Here is a 25,178-nt window from a genome sequence, read left to right as displayed (position 1 = left end):
CCCATCAGTAATCCATTCCATTCAAAAGGTTATTTAAAACAATCTTACAATTACAATGGAGTAGCTGAGCACACAACACAACGGTATTCTGACTTAGTATTGGAGGCATGCACAGGGCTCAGACAGAGGCACCAGGGGAGGGCAGCAAAGCACTGCTGAACAATGACAAAACTGTCTGAGACATGTTCTTGTTCTAGGGTGGCCCAAACAGAATGTGTGAGGTGACAGGTGAGTCACATGTTTTTTTGTGTCACAAAATATCATATGAAACATCATTATTGATCAGATTTTATTTGGATTAGACATGAATCTCAGTGCACCAAAATCAAGTTACACAAAACATGTAACATGTGGTTTTCAGATGTCAGATTAAAATCCCCAAATATAACAAAAGTAAATATTGTACATCTGCAATGGATATGGTTATGAAACTACTGAGAACGGTGTGTTAGTTAATAATAGTATTTTTATAATTTGTTGACATTTTGTGCCTATGGTGTAGTTCATTGTGTTGACATTTTTGTTTTGGTGATTAAGTGGTTTTTAGTGGTTAAAAGCAAGCTCCTGTGAGTCTGGGTTGTGCAATGCAAGCGGTGTGCTTAGGGCGCCTGCATACCCTCTATGGCTCATCTGCTTTAGGCTATGGATTGTGAAAGCCCTTAGTGGCAGAAAACATTCTGAGTGTGAAGACATCAGAGGCACGACTGTTGGCTTTGTTCTTAGTTCTTACACATAAACACCACACACACACTACAGTTTAAGGTCAATGATATGCCTATAACACTGACTGTAGAAACATAGTCATCTTATATCGGCCATCTCTCTGACAGACCATGAGAGAACTTTTACCCCTAGGGATAGATTTCCAACCTGAGAGGACTCAACATCGCTAAGAACCAGAATTCAATACAGGAACAAAGCACCAAGAAGCCTGATGCTGATCGGAGGGGCACAACATAATGAGTAAAACTATTATGATCTTGCCATACATTCCCTCATTAAATATAAAAAGAGATACGATTTGGAATAGAATATTTCTCATAAGGGATTTTGAATAATTTCCGATGTTTTACTCAGAGCAAATCTGGCAATGGTTTTGTTCTGGCAAACATGACTATGGGAAAGTAAAGACACTGCTCCTGCTTGTTTAATTACCCTCCTCACTCTCTCAGCGCATTTCCTCTCTACCCCAATCTGGGGGCCCACAAATGACTTCAAGCCCTCAAATGTTCCCACACAAAATGACACTTAACAGCCTAATAAACTATAAACATCAGCTTTCATTACCGTAACTCTCAAAAATAAAGATATATAGTACCAGTAAAAAGTTTGGACACACCTACTCATTCAAGGGTTTTTCTTTGTTTTACTATTTTCTACATTGTAGAATAATAGTAAAGACATCAAAACTATGAAATAACACATTTGGAATCATGTAGTAACTAAAAAAGTGTTAAACAAATCAGAATATATATTATATTTTAGATTCTTGAAAGTAGCAAACCTTTGCCTTGATGACAGCTTTGCACACTCTTGGCATTCTCTCAACCAGCTTCACCTGGAATGCTTTTCTAACGGTCTTGAAGGAGTTCCCTCATATGCTGAGCACTTGTTGGCTGCTTTTCCTTCACTCTGCAGTCCAGCTCATCCCAAACCATCTCAATTGGGTTGAGGTCTGGTGATTGTGGAGGCCAGGTCATCTGGTGCAGCACTCCAACACTCTCCTTCTTCGTCAAATAGCCCTTGCACAGACTGAAGGTGTGTTGGGTCATTGTCCTGTTAAAAAATAAATGATGATCCCACTAAGTTCAAACTACATGGGATGGAGTATTGCTGCAGAATGCTGTGGTAGCCATGCTGGTTATGTGGGCCTTGAATTCAAAATAAATCACAGACAGTGTCACCAGCAAAGCACCCCCACACCATCACACCTCCTCCTCAATGCATCACATTGGGAACCACACATGTGGAGATCATCCGTTCACCTACTCAGCATCTCACAAAGACACAACAGTTGGAACCAAAAATCTCACATTTGGACTCATCACAGATTTCCACCAGCCTAATGTCCATCGCTTTTGTTTCTTGGTCCAAGCAAGTCTCTTCTTATTATTGGTGTCCTTTAGTAGTGGTTTCTTTGCAGCAATTTTCACGCAGTCTCCTCTGAACAGTTGATGTTGAGCTGTGTCTGTTACCTGAACTCTGTGAGGTGCTATCTGCAGTTAATTACCAAATTCTGAGGCTGGTAACTCTAATGAACTTATTCTTTGCAGCAGAGGTAACTCTGGGTCTTCCTTTCCATTGGCGGTCCTCTGAGAGCCAGTTTCATCATAGAGCTTGATGGTTTTTGCAACTGCACTTGAAGAAACTTTCAAAGTTCTTGAAATATTCAGTATTGACTGACCTTGATGGACTGTCGTTTCTCTTTGCTTATTTGAGCTGTTGTTGCCATAATATGGACTTGGTCTTTTACCAAATACGACTATATTCTTTATACCACCCCTACCTTGCCACAACACAACTGATTGGCTCAAACGCATTAAGAAGGAAAGAAATTACACAAAAAAGAGTGTGCAAAGCTGTCATAAAGCCAAAGGGTGGCTGCTTTCAAGAATCGCACATATAAAATATATTTTTATTTGTTTAACATTTTTTTGCTTACTACATGTGTTATTTCATAGTTTTGATGTCTTCACTATTATTCTACAATGTAGAAAATGGTAAAAATAAAGAAAAACCCTGAGTAGGTGTGTCCAAACTTTTGGCTAGCACTGTATATATTTTAAAGTGTATGTTTAAGAACTATGAAATTCAATCATAACACAAATCATGCACTAACGCATTCTGCAGTCCTGCTTCGGAGGGCAGAGAAAAATCCATGTAAAATGAGGATGCTGCCAAGCAGTGGAATGTTGCTGAGCTCAGAAGCACCCAATCAAGCCTAATTGTAGCCTGAATTTGCCATGGAACCACCAGGCCTACTGCAGGCATCCTGGCTGGCAGCCATTGTCTTTATCAAATGCCCAAAGCCAACCACAGTTGCAACAGTTACAATTACAGCCCGTTTGAGTTCCTTTTTAGATGCTCTTCATAGAAACGAGTTAAATGGATTTGCTAAATTAGGACAACAGTTAACTTTTAAATGTATTTCAGGAGACACTGGAATGCGTTGGTGGACAGCATAGCTATATTGGTTGTGTCAGTTCACATGCAATACAAAGTGAAGGTAGCTACCAGAAATGATGAAATGACAAATGTTTATCATTTGATTTTGGAAGAAAATAATTATTTCCATCTACTGACAAATATATTTTGCAGATCATAGGCTAATTGTGAAAACAAATCTGTTTTCTTCACTACTGCATCAGTTTCATCATTTCTCTGGGGTTATCTCTGGGTTAGCAACTTATTTCACTAACTGTCAACAGAAACTTTGGTCTTAGGGACTTATCCACGTCACAACATCAGCACAGAGTCATGGACACAGCTTGACAGAGAATATCATTAAGATTTATCCTTTTAATATCAATTTCAATAGTCAAAGGAAAACATATCATACAGTACTATCATACTATATAACAACGTCAATGAAATATTACATTTGATTTGCATTTTTTTTTCATACATTTTTTATGCATTTTGTCTCTCCCTTTGCTCTAACTAAACCCCTCCCTATTTCCATACTGCTGTTTGAGGCTTCCATGGCTTTGGCGGAGTGAGTATGACTCATAATAACCAGTTAAAAGGCTTTCCCATTGACCAGCACTTGCTACTCTATGCAAACTAGCCCCACTTCAATCCTGTGTGGTTACTATTAGAAATGCATCTTCTGTTCTGTTGGACCTGTGTTCTGGTCTTGGTTCTGCCTGGTCCATGTTCTACAGCTCCTACATCTATTCCTGAAGAAGAGGTCACAGCACTCCTCACAGGACAGACCCAAGAGGACCTAAAGCTGGCCACAGTAAGTGTATAATTTAATAAGTTAAATTACAAAATTACAGACATTTTACAAGGACTGCATGTTACATTGTTTACTGTATGTAAAAATGCACTTTTTAAATAACATGTTAACGTTTGACGGTGGATGACTGTGGATGTGGAAAAACTACATCATCCACATGTATTGATCACATTTTTACAAATACGTTAGAACTTTTTTCTAATGATGTATCTGTACCCATTGGATGCAGTGATCACAATATAGTGGCTATATCCCAGAAAGTAAAGGCTCCAAAAGATAGTGTATAAAATTGTGTATAAGATTTTACAACTATTGATAAACATGCACCTGTTAAGAAACTGACGGTTAGAACTGTTAAGGCTCTATGAATTGATAAGGAATTTAAAAACTTTTGGTTGAAAGAGATGAGGCAAATGGAGTCTGACTGCACATCTGACTGGCTGATTTACAACAAATTGAGAAATTATGTGACTAAACTCAAAAATAATAATAATCTGTATTATGAAGCCAAGATCAATATATAAACAATGACAGAAAATAATTTTGTGCAGAAAGATAAATTCACCTCATTCTTTCATCGAATCAGATCATCGAATCAAATCACTTCAACTTAGATGGAAAGCTACTGAGGATGGTAACTGAATCTATAGCCAGTATTAGCCACTCCTATCTGTCATATCTTTAATCTGAGCCTACAGAAAAGTAGCAGGCCTGGAGGGAAGCCAAAGTCATTCCTCTACCCAAGAATGGTAAAGCTGCCTTTACTGGTTCTAATAGCTGACATATCAGTTTGCTGCCAGCTCTTAGCAAATTGTGTTTGACCAAATACAATACTATTTCTATCTAAACAAATTAACAACAGCCTTTCAGCATGCTTATAGAGAAGGGCACTCAACATGTACTACACTGACACAAATTACTTATAATTGGTTGAAATAAATTGATAATAAGAAGATTGTGGTAGATGTACTGTTAGTTTTCAGTGCAACCTTTGATATTATTTACCATGACCTGTTGAAAACACATGTGTTATGGCTTTTCAACCTCTGGCATATTGTGGATTCATATCTATCTATCTATCTATCTATCTATCTATCTATCTATCTATCTATCTATCTATCTATCTATCTATCTATCTATCTATCTATCTATCTATCTATCTATCTATCTATCTATCTATCTATCTATCTATCTATCTATCTATCTATCTATCTATCTATCTATCTATCTATCTATCTATCTATCTATCTATCTATCTATCTATCTATCTATCTATCTATCTATCTATCTATCTATCTATCTATCTATCTATCTATCTATCTATCTATCTATCTATCTATCTATCTATCTATCTATCAGAAGAGAGAGGGTGTTCTTTAATGGAAGCTTCTCTAATTTTGAACATGTAAAGTGTGGTGTTCCGCAGGGCAGCTCTCTTGGGCCTCTACTCTTTTCTATTTTTACCAATGACCTGCCACTGGCATTAAACAAAGCAATGTCCATGTTTACTGATAATTCAACCCTATACTTGACAGCAATGACAGCTAGTGAAACCCTAAACAAAGAGTTGCAGTCAGTTTTAGAATGGGTGGCCATTAATTAATAAACTGGCCCTGAACATCTCTAAAACTAAGAGCAATGTATTTAGTACAAATCATTCCCTAAGTTCTAGACCTCAGCTGAATCTGTCAATGAATGGTGTGGCTGTTGAGCTAGTTGAGGAGACTAAATTAATTGGTGTTAACTTAGATTGTAAACTGTCATGGTCAAAAAATATTTATTCAATGGTTGTAAAGATTTATGTCTAATGTACTGGGGGGGTGTTGATATTATGTAACACATAATATCCTATCTCACAGTTTTGATCCATGAACCAGCAAATATTTCCTAAATGTTATCCTTACAGGCAACCTAATACATTGGACTACATTCAATATGTTATAATTAGTAAGTAAAAGTCCTGCAGGCTCTGACCATAGTAAGCTGTTTATTCTCTGTGTTGGTTGGGGCGTGATAGTGACTTAGGTGGGTCATCTAGGTGAAATGTATTTCTATGGTGGCATGATATGGTTCCCAATCAGAGGCAGCTGTTTATCATTGTCACTGATTTGGGATCATATTTAGGTAGCCAGCTTCCTCATTGTGTTTGTGGGATCTTGTCTACATCTAGTTGCCTGAGCGCACACCAGTAGCTTCACGTTTCGTTTGTGCTTTATTGTTTTGTTTTAATGAGTTTCAGTTTATTAAAACATGTGGAACTCTACTCACGCTGCGCCTTGGTCTACTCATTACGACGAGCGTGACAGAAGACCCCACCAAAAACGGACCAAGCAGTGTGGCCAGGAGGAATGGACATGGGAGGCAATCCTGGATGGAGAAGGACCCTGGACTCAGGCCGGAGAGTATCGCCTTCCAAGGGAGCAGTCGGAGGCAGCTAGAGCGGCACGGCGACAAAATGAGGAGTTAGAACAACGATGGAAGTATGAGAGGGAGCCCCCAAAAATGTTTTTGATCAGGGTTTAGACCTGAGCCAACTCCCCGTGCTTACCATGGGGAAGGTGTGACCGGTCAGGCACCGTGTTATGCAGTGATGCGCACGGTGTCTCCAGTGCGCATTCACAGCCGGGTGCGCTCTGCTCCAGCTTCCCGCAGTTACCGTGCTAGAGTGAGCATTCAGCCAGGACGGATTGTGCCGGCTCAGCGCTCTTGGTCTCCAGTACGTCTCCTCGGTCCAGGATATCCTGCGGCGGTTCTACGCACTGTGTGGCCAGTGCACCATCACAGCCCAATGCGTCCGGTGACAGCTTCCGGACTTGCCGGGCTGGAGTGAGCATCCAGTCAGGAAGGGTTGTGCCAGCTCTGCGCTCTAGACCTCCAGTGCGCCTCCACAGTCCAGTGCGTCCTGTGCCTCCTCCCTGCACTCGCCCTGAGGTGTGTGTCATCAGCCTGGTGCCACCTGTACCGGTCCCATGCATCAGGCCTCCAGTGCGCCTCCACAGTCCAGTACGTCCTGTACCTCCTCCCCGCACTCACCCTGAGGTGCATGTCACCAGCCTGGTACCACCAGTGCCGGCACCATGAATCAGGCCTCCAGTGCGCCTCCCCAGTCCGGAGCTTCCGGCAACAGTTCCCAGTCCGGAGCCTCCAGTGACGGTTGGGGGTCCAGAGCCTTCATCAGGGGTTCTCAGTCCAGAGCCTCCTGCGACGATCCACGGTCTGGAGCCTCTGGCGACGATCCACGGACGGTGCCTCCAGCGACGATCCATGGTCCGGAGCTTCCAGCGATGCGCCCCGCACCGGAGCCGCCCGACGCCCTGTGTCATCCATCATAGATGCCCACCCGGACCCTCCCCTATTGAGTCAGGTTTTGCGGTCGGAGTCCGCACCTTTGCGGGGGTACTGTCACACCATGACCATAGTAAGCTGTTTATTCTCTGTGTTGGTTGGGGCGTGATAGTGACTTGGGTGGGTCATCTAGGTGAAATGTATTTCTATGGTATAGTTATAGTTCCCAATCAGAGGCAGCTGTTTATCGTTGTCTCTGATTGGGGATCATATTTAGGTAGCCATCTTCCTCATTGTGTTTGTGGGATCTTGTCTACATTTAGTTGCCTGAGGGCACACCAGTAGCATCATGTTTCGTTTGTGCTTTGTTTTGGTGAGTTTGAGTTTATTAAAACATGTGGAACTCTACTCACGCTGCGCCTTGGTCTACTCATTACGACGAGCGTGACAGCTCTAGTTTTATCTTATCTTGATTATTGTCTAGTCATATGGTCAAGTGTTGCAAAGAAAGACCTAGTTAATCTACAGCTGGCCCAGAAGAGAGCGGTGCGTTTTGCTCTTCATTGTAGTCAGTAGGCTAATATCAATACTATGCATGCCAGTCTCTCTTGGCTAAGAATTGAGGAAAGATTTATCACATTGCTTCTTGTTTTTATAAGAAACAATGTGTTGGAAATTGCTTGAATATTGAACTTACACAGATCTGTTCACAGTACCCAGATCCAAAACAAATTCAAGGAAACATACAGTATTATACAGAACCCTGATTGCATGGAACTCCCTTCATCTCATATAGTGAAAGTGAACGGCAAACCTGGTTTCAAAAAACAAATAAAGCAACACCTCAGGCACAATGCCTCTCCCCCATGCAACCTACTTTTGTGTGTATGTACTGACGTGTAACTGATAGATGAACACACACACACACACACAAACGTCAATGTTTTTAAATGTATGTAAATTGTAAAGTCTTTTGTCTGTAATGTATTTTTCGTTATGTGTCAAACCCCAGTAAGACTAGCTGTCACCATTGTCGTTGGCTAATGGTGATCCTAATAAAATCCCCCCCAAAATACTGTAATGACACTGTGTGAGATATTGAGAATATCTTTTTTATCCTTTTTTTGTTGTCGTGTGTGGAAGGCGGAGCTAAACACAATTACCTCAGAATGTACATGCCCTCACAATCAAGCACAGTATATGTTCCAAAATTGGCAAGGCAAGGCTCCAAAAATAAATCTGTTTTTAATTTAGAATGTAAATGTGATATGCACTGCGGGACCATTAAACTGCAGGATAATTGTGATTATTTCAAGGTTGCGTCTGAACAAATCCTATATTTATTTTATGGATTTGAGCAAACTATGCATTATTGCTGAACCACAGACGTAAAATTATGTTTGAGCATTAATGGTTCTGCTATGCCAAGTCTCACGCAACAGTTGTGCTAGAATATCAGAACTAGAAAGAATGGGGAAAATAATATGAACCCTTTGCCTCCAATTCCCTATAAAGTTTGTCCTTGCTACAGTATTTCCACATGTCTAGTGTTTCCAACAAGAAGTTGTAACAAAGTGATTGAGTCCTTACTCAGTCTGCATAATATTGATTTAAGATGTTACAATATATGATAGTGAGACACTACAGAAGCTTTCATCTGTTCTCAGGAGTACCTCCGGCATTATTACAACCTGAAGAAAGAGCAACCTTTGGCTCGGATCAAGAGGTACCTGCCCTCGTTCACCTCCAAGGTGAAGGACATGCAGAGCTTCTTTGGCCTCAACACCACAGGCAGTCTGGACTCTGAGACGCTGGAGGTGATGAGTACCCCTCGCTGTGGGGTCTCTGATGTAGAGGACTACAGTCACAACAACCGAGTCAACCGCTGGAACAAGAACGTCATCACCTACAGGTAACCGTTAAGGGTTGGGTTAAATGCGGAAGACACATTTCAGTTGAATCCATTCAGTTGTACTGCTGACTAGGTATACCCCTTTCCCTATTCTTCTGAAATTAGATCCATGGCACCTGGGAGGCATGATATTATCACAGGATTTGTGTATTAGCTCACCGGAGGCTGTAGCAGGTAGAGTGGGTAAGAGCATTGGGCCAGTAACCAAAAGGTTGCCGGTTCAAGTCCCGAGCCGACTAGGTAAAACATCTGCCAATGTGCCTTTGAGCAAGTCACTTAACTCTAATTGCTCCTGTAAGTCGCTCTGGATAACTTTTCTGGGATATGTGGGACGGTAGCGTCCCACCTCGCCAGCAGCCAGTGAAATTGCAGGGCGCCAAATTCAAAACAACAGAAATCCCATAATTAAAATTCCTCAAACATACAAGTATTTTACACCATTTTAAAGATACACTTCTTGTAAATCCAGCCACAGTGTCTGATTTCAAATAGGCTTTATGGCAAAAGCACACCCATCAATTATGTTAGGTCAGCGCCTAGCCACAGAAAACCATACAGCCATTTTCCAGCCAAGGAGAGGGCTCACAAAAATCTGAAATAGCGCTTAAATTAATCACTAACCTTTGATGATCTTCATCAGATGGCACTCACAGGACTTCATGTTACAAAATAAATGTGTGTTTTTTTCAATAAAGTGAATCTTTATATCCAAAAACCTAATTTGAAATTGGTGTGTTATGATCAGAAATGGATTGTCTCAAACAAACATCCGGTGAAAGTGCAGAGAGCCACATCAAATTACAGAAATACTCATAATAAACATTGATAAAAGATGTTATGCATGTTATGCATGGAAATATAGATAAACTTCTCCTTAATGCAACCGCTGTGTCAGATTCCAAAATGGCTTTACGGCGAAAGCACACCTTGCGATTATGTTAGGTCAGCGCTAGTCACAGAAAAACATCCAGCCATTTTCCAACGAAGGAGAGGTGTCAGAAAAGTCAGAAATACCGTTATAAATATTAACTTACCTTTGATGATCTTGATCGGAATGCACTCCCAGGAATCCCAGTTCCACAGTAAATGTTTGTTTTGTTCGATAAAGTCCATCATTTATGTCCAAATACCTTCTTTTTTTTTGCACGTTTATCCCAGTAATCCAAATGCATAATGCACAATCACTTGTTCAGACGAAATGTCAAAAAAGTTCTATTACAGTTCGTAGAAACATGTCAAACGATGTATAGAATCAATCTTTAGGATGTTTTTAACATAAATCATCAATAATGTTCCAACCGGAGAATTCCTTTGTCTTTAGAAATGCAATGGAATGCAGCTACCTCTCACAGGCGCGCGTGTGATCAGCTTATGGCACTCTGCCAGACATCTGGCTCAAACAGCTCTCATTCTCTCCTCCTTCACAGTAGAAGCCTCAAACAAGGTTCTAAAGACTGTTGACATCTAGTGGAAGCCCTAGGAAGTGCAATATGACCCCATAGACACTGTATATTCAATAGGCAATGACTTGAAAAACTACAAACCTCAGATTTCCCACTCCCTGGTTGGATTTTTTCTCAGGTTTTTGCCTGCCATATGAGTTCCGTTATACTCACAGACATCATTCAAACAGTTTTAGAAACTTCTATCCAAATCTACTAATTATATGCATTTCCTAGCTTTTGGGCCTGCATAGCAGGCAGTTTACTCTGGGCACCTTTTTATCCAAGCTACTCAATACTGCCCCCCAGTCCCAAAGAAGATAACAGTGTCTTTTAAATGTTTTAAATGTAATTGTTTGATCTTGCAGCATTGGCAGGTACACCAGTGATTTGCCTCACAGCACGGTGGATTCTCTGATTGAGTCGGCGCTCAGCGTCTGGTCCAGGGCCAGCACTCTGACCTTTGTCAGGTCACACACACAGAGGGCCGACATCATGGTGGAGTTTGCTACCTTTGGTGGGTAACACCTATCGTGGTCTTTCTAGATAACACTTTACGTTAAGGTATACTTTATAAAGAGTCTATATACTTTATTGACTATTTATAGATTTACAGATACTTTATGAATCAATAATACATATTTAACTTACTGTTTGATGCTCCTAATAATAAAACAATTGCTTTGACTCTTTGTTGTTGTGTATTTTCTCTAACCTCTGGGACATAAAGAGCACGGTGATGCCTACCCGTTTGATGGGTCTAAGGGCACTTTGGCACATGCCTTTGGCCCTGGAGAAGGAATTGGAGGTGATGCCCACTTTGACGACGATGAAACTTGGACGGCAGGGTCAAAGGGTATCCATTTTTATTTTACAGAATCATTTGAATTATTTTTTAGATGTACTGATCAGTAGTTAACTTTTTTTAAACAAGAGAGAATGACCAAATAAACTGATTGTGCATGTTCCTGTTTGTGTGATTTCAGGGTTCAACCTGTATCTAGTGGCAGCCCATGAGTTTGGTCATTCTTTAGGCTTAAGGCACTCCCAAAACCCAGAGTCATTGATGTATCCTACATACAAATCCAGTCGCAGTTCACACAACCTGCTCTCCAAAGAGGACATAGCAATAATCAACTCACTTTACGGTAAGGAGGAGACCATTCAACAAATTCAAATTCTGAATGTAGGATAAGATCATACAGTAACGGGCCTTTGGCCCTTGTTGAAAGTTGGGCACTGTAATGCATAGTGTAAACATAGGAATAGCAATTTCGGACACAGACTAAATGTTTATTTTGGTGTGCCTTAGGTCCAAAAAACAGTCAGCCATATTACTACTCCAGACATGGCTGGAATCCACTTTACAACCCCTGGTTCCTGGGTTCCCACTTCCCTCTGATGATGCAGAACAAATGTTCAGCTGACCTGTCCTTTGATGCTGTCTCCACCCTGGGGGATGCCACCTTCTTTTTCAAAGACAAGTATGTCCATCCACCCTGTTGAAATGCCAATAGTATTGATGAATGAAAAGCAAACAAATCTGGGGTTCCAAATGTCATGTTTTTTCCCCCTCTTCTGGAGGTATCTATGGATCAAGCACAACCAGCAATATGATATAAAAGAAGGTCCTATCAACAACTTCATGCCAAAGATTGATTCCAAAATTGATGCTGCCTTCTGGGTCCCTCGGCGATCCACTGCTTACCTGATTCATGGTACAGACATCTCCTACCATACTACCCCATCATGGTTAACCGTGTGTAACGAATGATAGGACAAATTTTCGGAGAAAAAAGTGAAGTGTATAAATCACACCTACCTTATTTGGCGGCCGATTTCAGCTGACCGATTCTGCTCAGAGACCCTGCTGCCGCTTTCTTCTTTTGCTCCATCCACCACCCCAGACCCCACCTGTTAGATTCTGTTTCCTGCTGGGGGATTGGTATAGTCTACCGTGCTTCACTGCTTCTAAGTCCTTTTATATATTGACGCTTTGCTTGGGCAGTGAGCTACCCTGAAGGAGCAGAGCCTATATCGCCAAGACTTGCATTATTTATTATTGAATAAAAGGTTAAACATATCTCTACACAGTGTTTCCTTTCAAACTATGAGCCATCCTCTGTTTGTTCCAGAATCCATGTACTGGACGGTGAAGGGTTCCATTGTGAAAGGCAAACCTAAACCCATCAGCAACTTTGGCTTCCCACCATGGGTTCAGGAAGTAGACGCAGCGGTACACATCGTCAAAACAGGACGCACACTGTTCTTCATTCACGACATTTACTACAGGTGAGCCTGGCATTCTGAAACATCACCAGTGTACAGTCATTAGCCTACAGTACAAAATATCATTATAGCATATTAAATATATTGCAGAGAAACTGTATTGTGGACGTTTTTTCAGTTATAATGAAAACCGAAGAGTTATGGATGCTGGATACCCACAGTACATCAGTGATGATTTCCAAGGGCTCAATACTACTATCGATGCTGCTGTCTACAAAGATGGTTAGCTACTTTTACATCACGACAACAAAGACCATGCCAGCTCAATTTGAACATTTAATTTAGTAAAACTCTTTCTAATTGTTAAATTTTTGTTCATCCTAGGTGTCATCTACTTCTTCGTTGGACCACACGTGTACAAGTACGATTATACCCAGAAACAAGTTGTTGGAACTGAGAAAGCAAATACCTGGCTCGGATGCTAGTGAATTCATGGGAATTTAAATGTTTTTGTCCAAAATGCAATAAAGGTTATGCAAAGCTGTACAAAACTGTATGCATAAGGATAACATGTTGAATTTAGTCCAATGTATTAGGTTGCCGGTAAGGATAGCATTTAGTAAATACGTGCAGGTTCATGAATAAACTGTGAGACAAGAATGTGTTACATAATACCAACATACTCCCAGCACAGAAATGAATGGGTAAGTTGATATGGCTCATTTCATAAACATTGCCTAGATCATATATTTCAGATCACACATCAGCAAGTGTGGTTGAGATTGTAATGAGGACATGAAACCAGTCATTTGGACATTTGGAAACATTAAATAGACGATTGACGTGCAAACGTGTATCCAACGTGCAGGAAACAATATACAGTTGAAGTCGGAAGCTTACATACACCTTAGCCAAATACAGTTAAACTACGTTTTTCACAATTCCTGAAATGTAAATCTTGTAAAAATTCCCTGTCTTAGGTCAGTTAGAATCACCGCTTAATTTTAAGAATGTGAAATGTCAGAATAATAGTAGAGAGAAGGATTTATTTCAGTTTTTATTTCTTTCATCACATTCCCAGTGGGTCAGAAGTTACATACACTCAATTATTATTTGATAGCATTGCCTAGAAATTGTTTAACTTGGGTCAAACGTTTCGGGTAGCCTTCCACAAGCTTCCCACAATAAGTTGGGTGAATTTTGGCCTATTCCTTCTGACAGAGCTGGTGTAACAGAGTCAGGTTTGTAGGCTTCCTTGCTCACACATGCTTTTTCAGTTCTGCCCACAAATGTTCTATAGGATTGAGGTTAGGGCTTTGTGATGGCCACTCAAATACCTTGACTTTGTTGTCCTTAAGCCATTTTGCCACAACTTTGAAAGTATGCTTGGGGTCATGGTCTATTTGGAAGACCCATTTGCGACCAAGCTTTAACTTCCTGACTGATATCTTGAGATTTTGCTTCAATATATCTACATAATTTTCCTCATGATGCCATCTATTTTGTGAAGTGCACCAGTCCCTCCTGCAGCAAAGCACCCCCACAACATGATGCTGCCACCAACCTGCTTCACGGTTGAGATGGTGTTCTTCGGCTTGCAAGCCTCCCCCTTTTTCCTCCAAACATAATGATGGTCATTATGGCCAAACAGTTCTATTTTTGTTTTATCAGACAAGAGGACATTTCTCCAAAAAGTACAATCTTTGTCCCCATGTGCAGTTGCAAACCGTAGTCTGGCTTTTTTTTATGGCGATTTGGAGCAGTGGCTTCTTCCTTGTTGAGCGGCCTTTCAGGTTATGTCGATATAGGACTCGTTTTACTGTGGATATTGATACTTTTGTGCCTGTTTTATCCAGCATCTTCACAAGGTCCTTTGCTGTTATTCTGGGATTGATTTGCACTAATCGCACCACTGTCTCCTTCCTCAGCAGTATGACGGCTGCGTGGTCCCATGGTGTTAATATTTGCATACTATTGTTTGTAAAGATGAACGTGGTACCTTCATGTGTTTGGAAATTGCTCCCAAGGATGAACCAGATTTGTGGAGGTCTACAATTTTTTACTGAGGTCTTGGCATATTTATTTTTCCATGATGTCAAGCAAAGAGGCACTGTTTGAAGGTAGGCCTTGAAATACATCTACAGGGCCACCTCCAATTGACTCAAATGATTAGCCTATCAGAAGCTTCTAAAGCCATGACAGAATTTTCTAAGCTGTTTAAAGGCACAGTCAACTTAGTGTATGTAAACTTCTGACCCACTGGAATTGTGATACAGTGAAATAATCTGTCTTTAAACAATTGTTGAAAAAATTACTTTTTTTATTTCACCTTTATTTAACCAGGTAGGCTAGTTGAGAACAAGTTCTCATTTACAACTGCGACCTGGCCAAGATAAAGCATAGCAGTGTGAACAGACAACAACACAGAGTTACACATGGAGTAAACAATAAACAAGTCAATAACACAGTAGAAAAAAAGAAAGAGTCTATATACATTGTGTGCAAACGGCATGAGGAGGTAGGCGAATAATTACAGTTTAGCAGATTAACACTGGAGTGATAAACGATCAGATGGTCATGTGCAGGTAGAGATACTGGTGTGCAAAAGAGCAGAAAAGTAAATAAATAAAAACATTATGGGGATGAGGTAGGTAAATTCGGTGGGCTATTTACCGATGGACTATGTACAGCTGCAGCGATCGGTTAGCTGCTCAGATAGCAGATGTTTAAAGTTGGTGAGGGAGATAAAAGTCTCCAACTTCAACGATTTTTGCAATTCGTTGCAGTCACAGGCAGCAGAGAACTGGAAGGAAAGGCGGCCAAATGGGGTGTTGGCTTTAGGGATAATCAGTGAGATACACCTGCTGGAGCATGTGCTACGGGTGGGTGTTGCCATCGTGACCAGTGTACTGAGATAAGGCGGAGCTTTACCTAGCATGGACTTGTAGATGACCTGGAGCCAGTGGGTCTGGAGAGGAATATGTAGCGAGGGCCAGCCGACTAGAGCATACAGGTCGCAGTGGTGGGTGGTATAAGGTGCTTTAGTAACAAAACGGATGGTACCGTGATAAACTGTATCCAGTTTGCTGAGTAGAGTATTGGAAGCTATTTTGTAGATGACATCGCCAAAGTCGAGGATTGGTAGGATAGTCAGTTTTACGAGGGTAAGTTTGGCGACATGAGTGAAGGAGGCTTTGTTGCGAAATAGAAAGCCGACTCTAGATTTGATTTTAGATTGGAGATGTTTGATATGAGTCTGGAATGAGAGTTTACAGTCTAGCAAGACACCTAGGTACTTATAGATGTCCACATATTCTAGGTCGGAACCATCCAGGGTGGTGATGCTAGTTGGGCGTGCGGGTGCAGGCAGTGAACAGTTGAAAAGCATGCATTTGGTTTTACTAGCGTTTAAGAGCAGTTGGAGGCCACGGAAGGAGTGTTGTATGGCATTGAAGCTCGTTTGGCGGTTAGATAGCACAGTGTCCAAGGAAGGGCCAGAATCTGGTGCAGGGAATCGCCCGCAGCAAGAGCAACATCATTGATATATACAGAGAAAAGAGTCGGCTCGAGAATTGAACCCTGTGGCACCCCCATAGAGACTGCCAGAGGACCGGACAACATGCCCTCCGATTTGACACACTGAACTCTGTCTGCAAAGTAGTTGGTGAACCAGGCAAGGCAGTCATAAGAAAAACAGAGGCTACTGAGTCTGCCGATAAGAATTTGGTGATTGACAGAGTCGAAAGCCTTGGCCAGGTCGATGAAGACGGCTGCACAGTACTGTCTTTTATCAATGGCGGTTATGATATTGTTTAGGACCTTGAGCGTGGCTGAGGTGCACACGTGACCAGGTCGGAAACCGGATTGCATAGTGGAGAAGGTACGGTAGGATTCAAAATGGTCTGTGATCTGTTTGTTCACTTGGCTTTCGAAGACTTTAGAAAGGCAGGGAAGGATGGATATAGGTCTGTAACAGGGGGAGCTGTTGGCCGAGGTTGGAGTAGCCAGGAGGAAGGCATGGCCAGCCGTTGAGAAATGCTTGTTGAAGTTTTCGATTATCATGGATTTATCGGTGGTGACAGTGTTACCTAGCCTCAGTGCAGTGGGCAGCTGGGAGGAGGTGCTCTTGTTCTCCATGGACTTTACAGTGTCCCAGAACTTTTGGGAGTTAGAGCTACAGGATGCAAATTTCTGCTTGAAAAAGCTGGCCTTTGCTTTCCTGACTGACTGCGTGTATTGGTTCCTGACTTCCCTGAACAGTTGCATATCGCGGGGACTATTCAATGCTATTGCAGTCCGGCACAGGATGTTTTTGTGCTGGTCGAGGCCAGTGAACCAAGGGCTATATCTGTTCTTAGTTCTGCATTTTTTTAAAGGAGCATGCTTATCTAAGATGGTGAGGAAGTTACTTTTAAAGAATGACCAGGCATCCTCAACTGACGGGATGAGGTCAATATCTTTCCAGGATACCCGGGCCAGGTCGATTAGAAAGGCCTGCTCGCAGAAGTGTTTTAGGGAGCGTTTGACAGTGATGAGGGGTGGTCGTTTGACCGCGGACCCGTAGTGGATACAGGCAATGAGGCAGTGATCGCTGAGATCCTGATTGAAGACAGCGGAGGTGTATTTGGAGGGCCAGTTGGTCAGGATAATGTCTATGAGGGTGCCCATGTTTACAGATTTAGGGTTGTACCTGGTGGGTTCCTTGATGATTTGTGTGAGATTGAGGGCATCTAGCTTAGATTGTTGGACTGCCGGTGTGTTAAGCATATCCCAGTTTAGGTCACCTAACAGAACAAACTCTGAAGCTAGATGGGGGGGCGATCAATTCACAAATGGTGTCCAGGGCACAGCTGGGAGCTGAGGGGGGTTGGTAGCAGGCAACAGTGAGAGACTTATTTCTGGAGAGATACATTTTTTAAATTAGAAGTTTGACCTGTTTGGGTATGGACCTGGAAAGTATGACGTTACTTTGCAGGCTATCTCTGCAGTAGACTGCAACTCCTCCCCCTTTGGCAGTTCTATCTTGATGGAAAATGTTATAGTTGGGTATGGAAATCTCAGAATTTTTGGTGGCCTTCCTAAGCCAGGATTCAAACACGGCAAGGACATCAGGGTTGGCAGAGTGTGCTAAAGCAGTGAGTAAAACAAACTTAGGGAGGAGGCTTCTGATGTTTACATGCATGAAACCAAGGCTTTTTCGATCACAGAAGTCAACAAATGAGGGTGCCTGGGGACATGCAGGGCCTGGGTTTACCTCCACATCACCCGCGGAACAGAGGAGGAGTAGGATGAGGGTGCGGTTAAAGGCTATCAAAACTGGTCGCCTAGAGCGTTGGGGACAAAGAATAAAAGGAGCAGATTTCTGGGCGTGGTAGAATATATTCAGGGCATAATGCGCAGACAGGGGTATGGTGGGGTGCGGGTACAGCGGAGGTAAGCCCAGGCACTGGGTGATGATAAGAGAGGTTGTATCTCTGGACATACTGGTTGTAATGGGTGAGGTCACCGCATGTGTGGGAGGTGGGACAAAGGAGGTATCAGAGGTATGAAGAGTGGAACTAGGGGCTCCATTGTAAACTAAAACAATGATAACTAACCTGAACAACAGTATACAAGGCATATTGACATTTGAGAGAGACATACCGTGAGGCATAAAGTAATCGCAGGTGTTTATTGGGAGAGCTAGCTAAAACAACAGGTGAGACAACAACAGCTAATCAGCTAACACAACAACAGCAGGTAAAATGCTATGGGTCCGCGGTCAAACGACCACCCCTCATCACTGTCAAACGCTCCCTAAAACACTTCTGCGAGCAGGCCTTTCTAATCGACCTGGCCCGGGTATCCTGGAAAGATATTGACCTCATTTAGGCAGAGAGAATCGGATTAACTACACACAGAGCCTGAGTTCGCGGCTGGGGTCGACAGATAAAAAATAAAAAAACAGAATGGAGTACCGTGATTAATGGACAGTCCAGCAGGCATCAGCTATGTAGCCAAGTGATCATAGTGTCCAGATGGCAGCAGTAGATGGAACAGGGAAGCTGCCACTACGCTAGCACGCGGGCGACACGGCATTTAAAGTTAATAGCCCGGGGCTAGTAGGAGCGTCTGCTCCGACGGAGGCCGGTTGAAGGCGCGGCGGATGGAGTATTCGTCGGCAGACCAGTCGTGGTGGTGCGGCGGGGCTCCGTGTCGACAGAGAATCCAAGCCAGATGGCGAAAGAGGTATTGTAGAATTTTGTTTGCTAGCCAGGAAATGCGCCTGGCTCGCGGCTAACTGGTGCTGGCTTAGTGGCAGTGGCGTCAGCCACTATAGCCAATCGGTAGCAGCGGTGATCCGGTGCCAAGGTCCAGAGTTTACAGCAAGGATCCGGTGGAGTATTGGGCTCTAGCCGTGTATGAGTGGGGATCGGGTGAACAGCTGAGTAGGCCGGGAGGTGGGCCTCAGGGATAGCTTCAGTACTGGGTGCCACAGTGAGTGCAAGCTAGCTGTGAGCTAGCTAGCTGCACGCACAATTGGCCCAGCGTTCTTCCGGGTTAGGGAGGGCTTGGCCGGTAGGGATATCCTTGACTCATCGCGCACCAGTGACTCCTGTGGTGGGCTGGGCGTAGGGCACGCTAACCAAGGTTGCCAGGTGCATTTTCTGGATTTTTTTTTCTCATTTTGTCTGTCATAGTTGAAGTGTACTACCTATGATGAAAATTACAGGCCTCTCTCATCTTTTTGAGTGGGAGAACTTGCACAATTGGTGGCTGACTAAATACTTTTTTGCCCCACTGTATATATATATATTCTTACCACACACCTCATGGTAATAGTGGCAGCAACTGCAGGCTTGAAGGCTTTGAAACTACGTGATTCACCCCAGACCTTAAGCATGCTCCTATCTATAGTGGACTTTACCCATCTCTAAGGAACAATGGCCAAGGCCTGAGGACATGGAACTGGCTGAGTTTTGTGTCTTCATCCACTCTTTAGAAAATCTTCTGGAAAATGGTAAAAAAAACTGTATTGGAGTACATTGATTGTTTTGCCTAATTCCTCAGGTAAAAGTTGAGTATATCTACAGTAGCAGGTGCACTTTAGGACAACTAAAAGTTATGACTACTTTAGCTCAAGCAAAAGCTGTTTTCTGGATAACTTAAAATGTTGCCTACTTTAGGACAAATAAGACATATTTGTCCATATAAGAGAAGTGACCTGCTATCAGTGGGCATTTGGTTAGTAACCAGCTGGTTGATAAGGTACCTGAGGATGTTCTACCACATGAGCCACAGCAGTGGTCCCTTGCCCTGCAGTAAGAGGGCCACCTCAACCTCAGCCCTAGAGGATAAGATCAGGGAGATGAAGGGTTTCTTTAGTCTGAAGAAGACTGGATCTCCAGTCCCTCTCTCTGATGAGGAAGCACAGGTGTGTACTGCCTGTTGTGGAAAACTACAGCTTTTACCCTGACCAGCCTAGGTGGAAGAATCCCACCTTCACCTACAGGTAGGCACATGTTATTATCTGTTATGTGTTAGCAGTCACAATGTCTTCTTCTTTCTGCTGACAAGTGTCTTCTGTCTGTGCTGACTGTCTTGTTCTACCATTTTCTTTTCCCTCCTCCTGCCCCACAGGAGGCCCTTTGCCTCAAGCCAGACCGTCATTGTAAATATGAATTTGTTCTTAATTAACCCGACTAGTAAAATAAATAAATATATTTGATATTTTGGCTTTTTCTCCACTGATATTCTAGATATCTGTCAGAATATAGATATACAGTGCCTTCGGAAAGTGTTCAGCCCCCTTGACTTTTTCCACATTTTGTTATTCTACAGCCTTATTCTAAAATAGATTAAATCGTTTTTTGCTCTCATCAATCTATACACAATACCCATAATGACAAAGCAAAAACTTTAAAAAAATGTTTTTGCAAATTTATAAATATATCACATTTGCATAAGTATTCAGACCCTTTACTCAGTGCTTTGTTGAAGCACCTTTGGCAGCAATTAGAGGCTTGCGTCTTCTTGGGTATGACGCTATAAGCATGGCACACCTGTATTTGGGGAGTTTCTCCCATTCTCTGCAGATCTTCTCAAGCTCTGTTAGGTTGGATGGCGAGCGTTGCTGCACAGATATTTTCAGGTCTCTCCAGAGTTGTTCGATCAGGTTCAAGTCCGGGTTCTGGCGGAACCACTCAAAAACATTAAGAGACTTGTCCAGAAGCCACTCCTGTTTTGTCTTGGCTGTGTGCTTAGGGTCGTTGTCTTGTTGGAAGGTGGACTTTTGCCCCAGCCTGAGGTCCTGAGCGCTCTGGAGCAGGTTTTCATCATAGATCTCTCTGTACTTTGCTCAGTTCATCTTTGCCTCGATTCTGACTAGTCTCCCCGTCCTTGCAGATGAAAAATTCTGCCACCACCATGCTTCACCATAGGGATGGTGCCAGGTTTCCTCCAGACGTGACGCTTGTCATTCAGGCCAAAGAGTTCAATCTTGGTTTCATCAGACCAGAGAATCTTGTTTCTCATGGTCTGAGAGTCTTTAGGTGCCTTTGGGCAAACTCAGAGCGTGCTGTCATGTGCCTTTTACAGAGGAGTGGCTTCCGTCTGGCCACTCTACCATAAAGGCCTGATTGGTGGATAGCTTCAGAGATGGTTGTCCTTTTGGAAGGTTCTCCCATCTCCACAGAGGAACTCTAGAGCTCTGTCATAGTGATCATCAGGTTCTTGGTCACCTCCCTCACCAAGGCCCTTCTCCCCTGATTGCAAAGTTTTGCCAGGCGGCCAGCTCTAGGTAGAGTCTTGGTGGTTCCAAACTTCTTCCATTGAAGACCTTAAATGCTGTAGAACTCTTTTGGTACCCTTCACCAGATCTGTGCCTCGACACAATCCTGCGGACAATTCCTTCGACTTCATGGCTTGGTTTTTGCTCTGACATGCACTGTCAACTGTGGGAACGTATATAGACAGGTGTGTGCCTTTCCAAATCATGTCCAATCAATTTAATTTACCACATCTCAAGGATGGTAAATGGAAACAGGATGCACCTGAGCTCAATGTCGAGTCTCATAGCAAAGAGTCTGAATACTTATGTAAAAAAGCTATTTCTGTTTGTTAATTGTAATAAATGTGCAAAACTTTTTAAAAACCTGTTTTCGCTTTGTCATTATGGGGTTGTGTGTGTAGATTGCTGAGGTTACATTTTTTTTAAAATACATTTTAGAACAAGGCTGTAATGTAACAAAATGTGGAAAAAGTCAAGGTGTCTGAATACTTGCCCGAAAGCACTGTCACTTCCCAAAACAGACTTTCATATGTTTTAACTGCAGGGAATTACACTGAGTGTACAAAACATTAGGAACATGACAGACTGACCAGGTGAATCCAGGTGAAAGCTATGGTCCCTTATTGATGTCAATTGTTAAATCCACTTCAACCAGTGTAGATGAATGGGAGGAAACAAGTTAAAGAAGGATTTTTAAACCTTGAGACAATTGAGACATGGATTGTGTATGTGTGCCATTCAGAGGGTGAATGGGCAAGACTAAAGATTTAAGTGCCTTTAAACGGGGTATGGTAGTAGGTGCCAGGTGCACCGGTTTGAGTGTGTCAAGAACTGCAACGCTTCAGGATTTTTCACGCTCAACAGTTTCCCGTGTGTATCAAGAATAGTCCACCACCCAATGGACATCCAGCCAACTTGACACAACTGTAGGAAGAGTTGGAGTCAACATGGGTCAACATCCCTGTGGAATTCTTTCGACACCATGTAGAGTCCACGCCCGATAAATTGAGGCTGTTCTGAATCTGTTCCTAATATTTTGTACATTCAGTGTATAAGAGGAATTACATAATCCACAAAATTAACAAAGTTATCATAACTTCACAGTTTTGTTTCATCACTGAATTGCAACAATCAATACCTGCCAATAGATTACCAGCTCACTGTATATAACTAGTCATATTTCGTTCAGGTTACTTCATGCCTTTCTGTGTTGTCTGTGTGCCAATGACCAGCAGGATTGCTTAGTACACCCCTGACCTTACAAGGGAAGAGGTGGATACCTCATTCCGTTTGGCCCTGAAAATCTGGAGTAATGTGGGCGGCCCCACTGAAATTCATCAATGTCAACCACGACAAGGCAGACATTGTCCTCTCCTTCACGTATTCTGACCCTAAATCAGTCTCTGTTCAGTTCAGTGTAGTTTCTAATAGAGGTGGTAGAGAATGTGTGTGGCTGCATGTGAGATTTTAATTGCGCTATAGTTATATACTTACTGGAGCCAGTTTCCAGGTAGATGACTGTTAGAAAATCTCTCTCCATCTATCCATCGTAGCTCATGTAAACTTCTTTCCCTTTGATGGCCCCACAGGTGTGCTGGCTGACGCCTTCAAGCCAAGGGAGTGCATGGGGGGAGACTGAAATCTGGACAATGGGGCATTGCAAGCTAGGTAGGGCCACTGCTCCAAGCATAACATGAGGATCTGAATTGTTTTTATAAAACACAATAAAATACGATTTCAAATATGATTATAGACAAATAAAACATTTCTCATTGGATGCTGTTTTAGGTTACAACCTGTTCACTGTTGCAGCCCATGAGTCAGGCCACTCCCTTGGTCTCTCCCATTCCAAAGACCCCTCATCTCTCATGTACTCCAACTACAAGTATTACAATGGAGCACAGTACACACTGCCATGAGGTGATGCGCTGGTAATCCAGCAGTTGAGTTGAAATCACCATAGTTATCACATGGTCCATTTTTGGTGGATTTCTATCTAAACATTGGAGACTGCTTTTATTTCCAAGGCAAGACAGTCAGAAAACAGGATCCACCTAACCTTCCTAAGAAGTGCGATCCCAACTTCTCTGTTGATGCAGTGGCAGTGTTCGGGAAGGAGATAGTTCTCTTTAAAAAACATGTGAAGGAGTTTTGAATTATGCAATATGATTTTTATAGTATAAATTCTTATTTGCCCCAACACAGCGGTTTGTTTCCCTCCAGGTACATGTGGTTGAGGACAACATGGAAAACATACTGGAACCGTCTGAGAGAGAGCCCCAACAGCACATACTTTCCCAGCATCAACTCTCCTGTGGGTGCGGCCAATGACATCCCTGCCAAAGGCGTGGCATATGTCTTCACTGGTAATGTGCAGTCTGATCGCCTCAAAGGCCTCACTTAGGCCTCATAGCATGACAAGGCTAGATTTGAAACAGAAAACTGTTTCAAAGAACTGGACCTAAATTATAGCCCCATGTCAAAATTGTCGCACCTCATGCAAGAAACTCACAAAGCTTATTGCCATCTGGCAGTTCTTGTGGCATGGTTTTCATAGTGTTCCAAAGGCAGTGGAGGTGCTCTGTGTTTCAGGTCCTAAGTACTGGGTGGTTTGACAGCTTAAGATGAAAAGCCACTTTGGCTCCATACATGACTATGGATTCCCAGCCAGAGTAAGGAACATTGAGGCTGCTGTTCATATCAGTGAATATGGAAAAATCCTTATTCTTCATAGGACACGGTTACTACAGGTAACACACAGTCTCTAACAAAATGTTTTTGGGTAAATGACAAACATAAAGTGAATGCTAATTACAGTATAATACAGTATTCTGTTGCAGAAAATATCATGTTTCCAAACGTCCACTGTTATGGTATGTCTTGACTGTTGCAGTGTTTGATGAATAGACATTCCAGCTCCTGAGAGGCCAAGCCTGCCATCTAGTGTTTAACAATGAGACATGTTAGAAAGCAACTGCACATAAGCAATCCATAACTTATAAGTTCAATGTTTATTTGTTATACAATGTATAGATACAATGAACACAGACGTTCATCAGACTGGCCAGGTATTGGGAGGAGGGTTGATGCTGCATTTGAGTTACAAGGTAGCCTATAAAACAGTTTGCCATGTCACCTTGCCTTCAATTGCATAAATGTTGATATCCTGACACATTTGTGTTATCTTGATTACTAGGCCCACTTTAACAAAACACGATCATGTTTTCTCATCAACAGGTACTATCTACCTCTTCAGTGGAAAAAAGGCATACAACTATGACTACAGACAGAACCGGGAGCTGAGTCGAATCCTAGCAAATGCATTGCTGGGCTGCTAACATATCTGTCAAAGACACTAGATGTGACCCTACACTCCTTCATGAAAAGGAATACTACTTACAGACATTTTACATTTAAGTCATTTAGCAGACACTCTTATCCAGAGAAGCACGTCACCTTGCATGAACCAAGATAACTCACCAGTTGAATGTTGATGACAGTGTTGCAAGAAGTTAAATTACATCATCAAGCAACCATCTTCAAGGCCAGTTCACTTAAATCCCAGTGGTATCTTTCTGT

At 42.4% G+C, this 25,178-nt stretch overlaps 1 protein-coding gene across 1 annotated transcript; it reads left to right on the top strand.

The window, feature by feature from the left end:
• The first annotated feature begins 212 nt into the window (after window positions 1-212).
• mmp20b (matrix metallopeptidase 20b (enamelysin)) lies at window positions 213-13,487 on the top strand. The gene is made up of 11 exons (XM_031791435.1): window positions 213-228; window positions 3,885-3,961; window positions 8,914-9,158; window positions 10,969-11,117; window positions 11,331-11,456; window positions 11,587-11,748; window positions 11,913-12,084; window positions 12,185-12,318; window positions 12,736-12,892; window positions 13,008-13,111; window positions 13,214-13,487. Exons 1-11 carry the CDS (start codon window positions 213-215, stop codon window positions 13,312-13,314), a joined length of 1,443 nt encoding a protein of 480 aa, XP_031647295.1. The 3' UTR covers window positions 13,315-13,487.
• Window positions 13,488-25,178: the final 11,691 nt, after the last annotated feature.

This window comes from Oncorhynchus kisutch, linkage group LG15 (genome assembly GCF_002021735.2).
Source record: "Oncorhynchus kisutch isolate 150728-3 linkage group LG15, Okis_V2, whole genome shotgun sequence".
NCBI lineage: Eukaryota > Metazoa > Chordata > Actinopteri > Salmoniformes > Salmonidae > Oncorhynchus > Oncorhynchus kisutch.
This window is presented reverse-complemented; position numbering and strand designations above follow the sequence as displayed.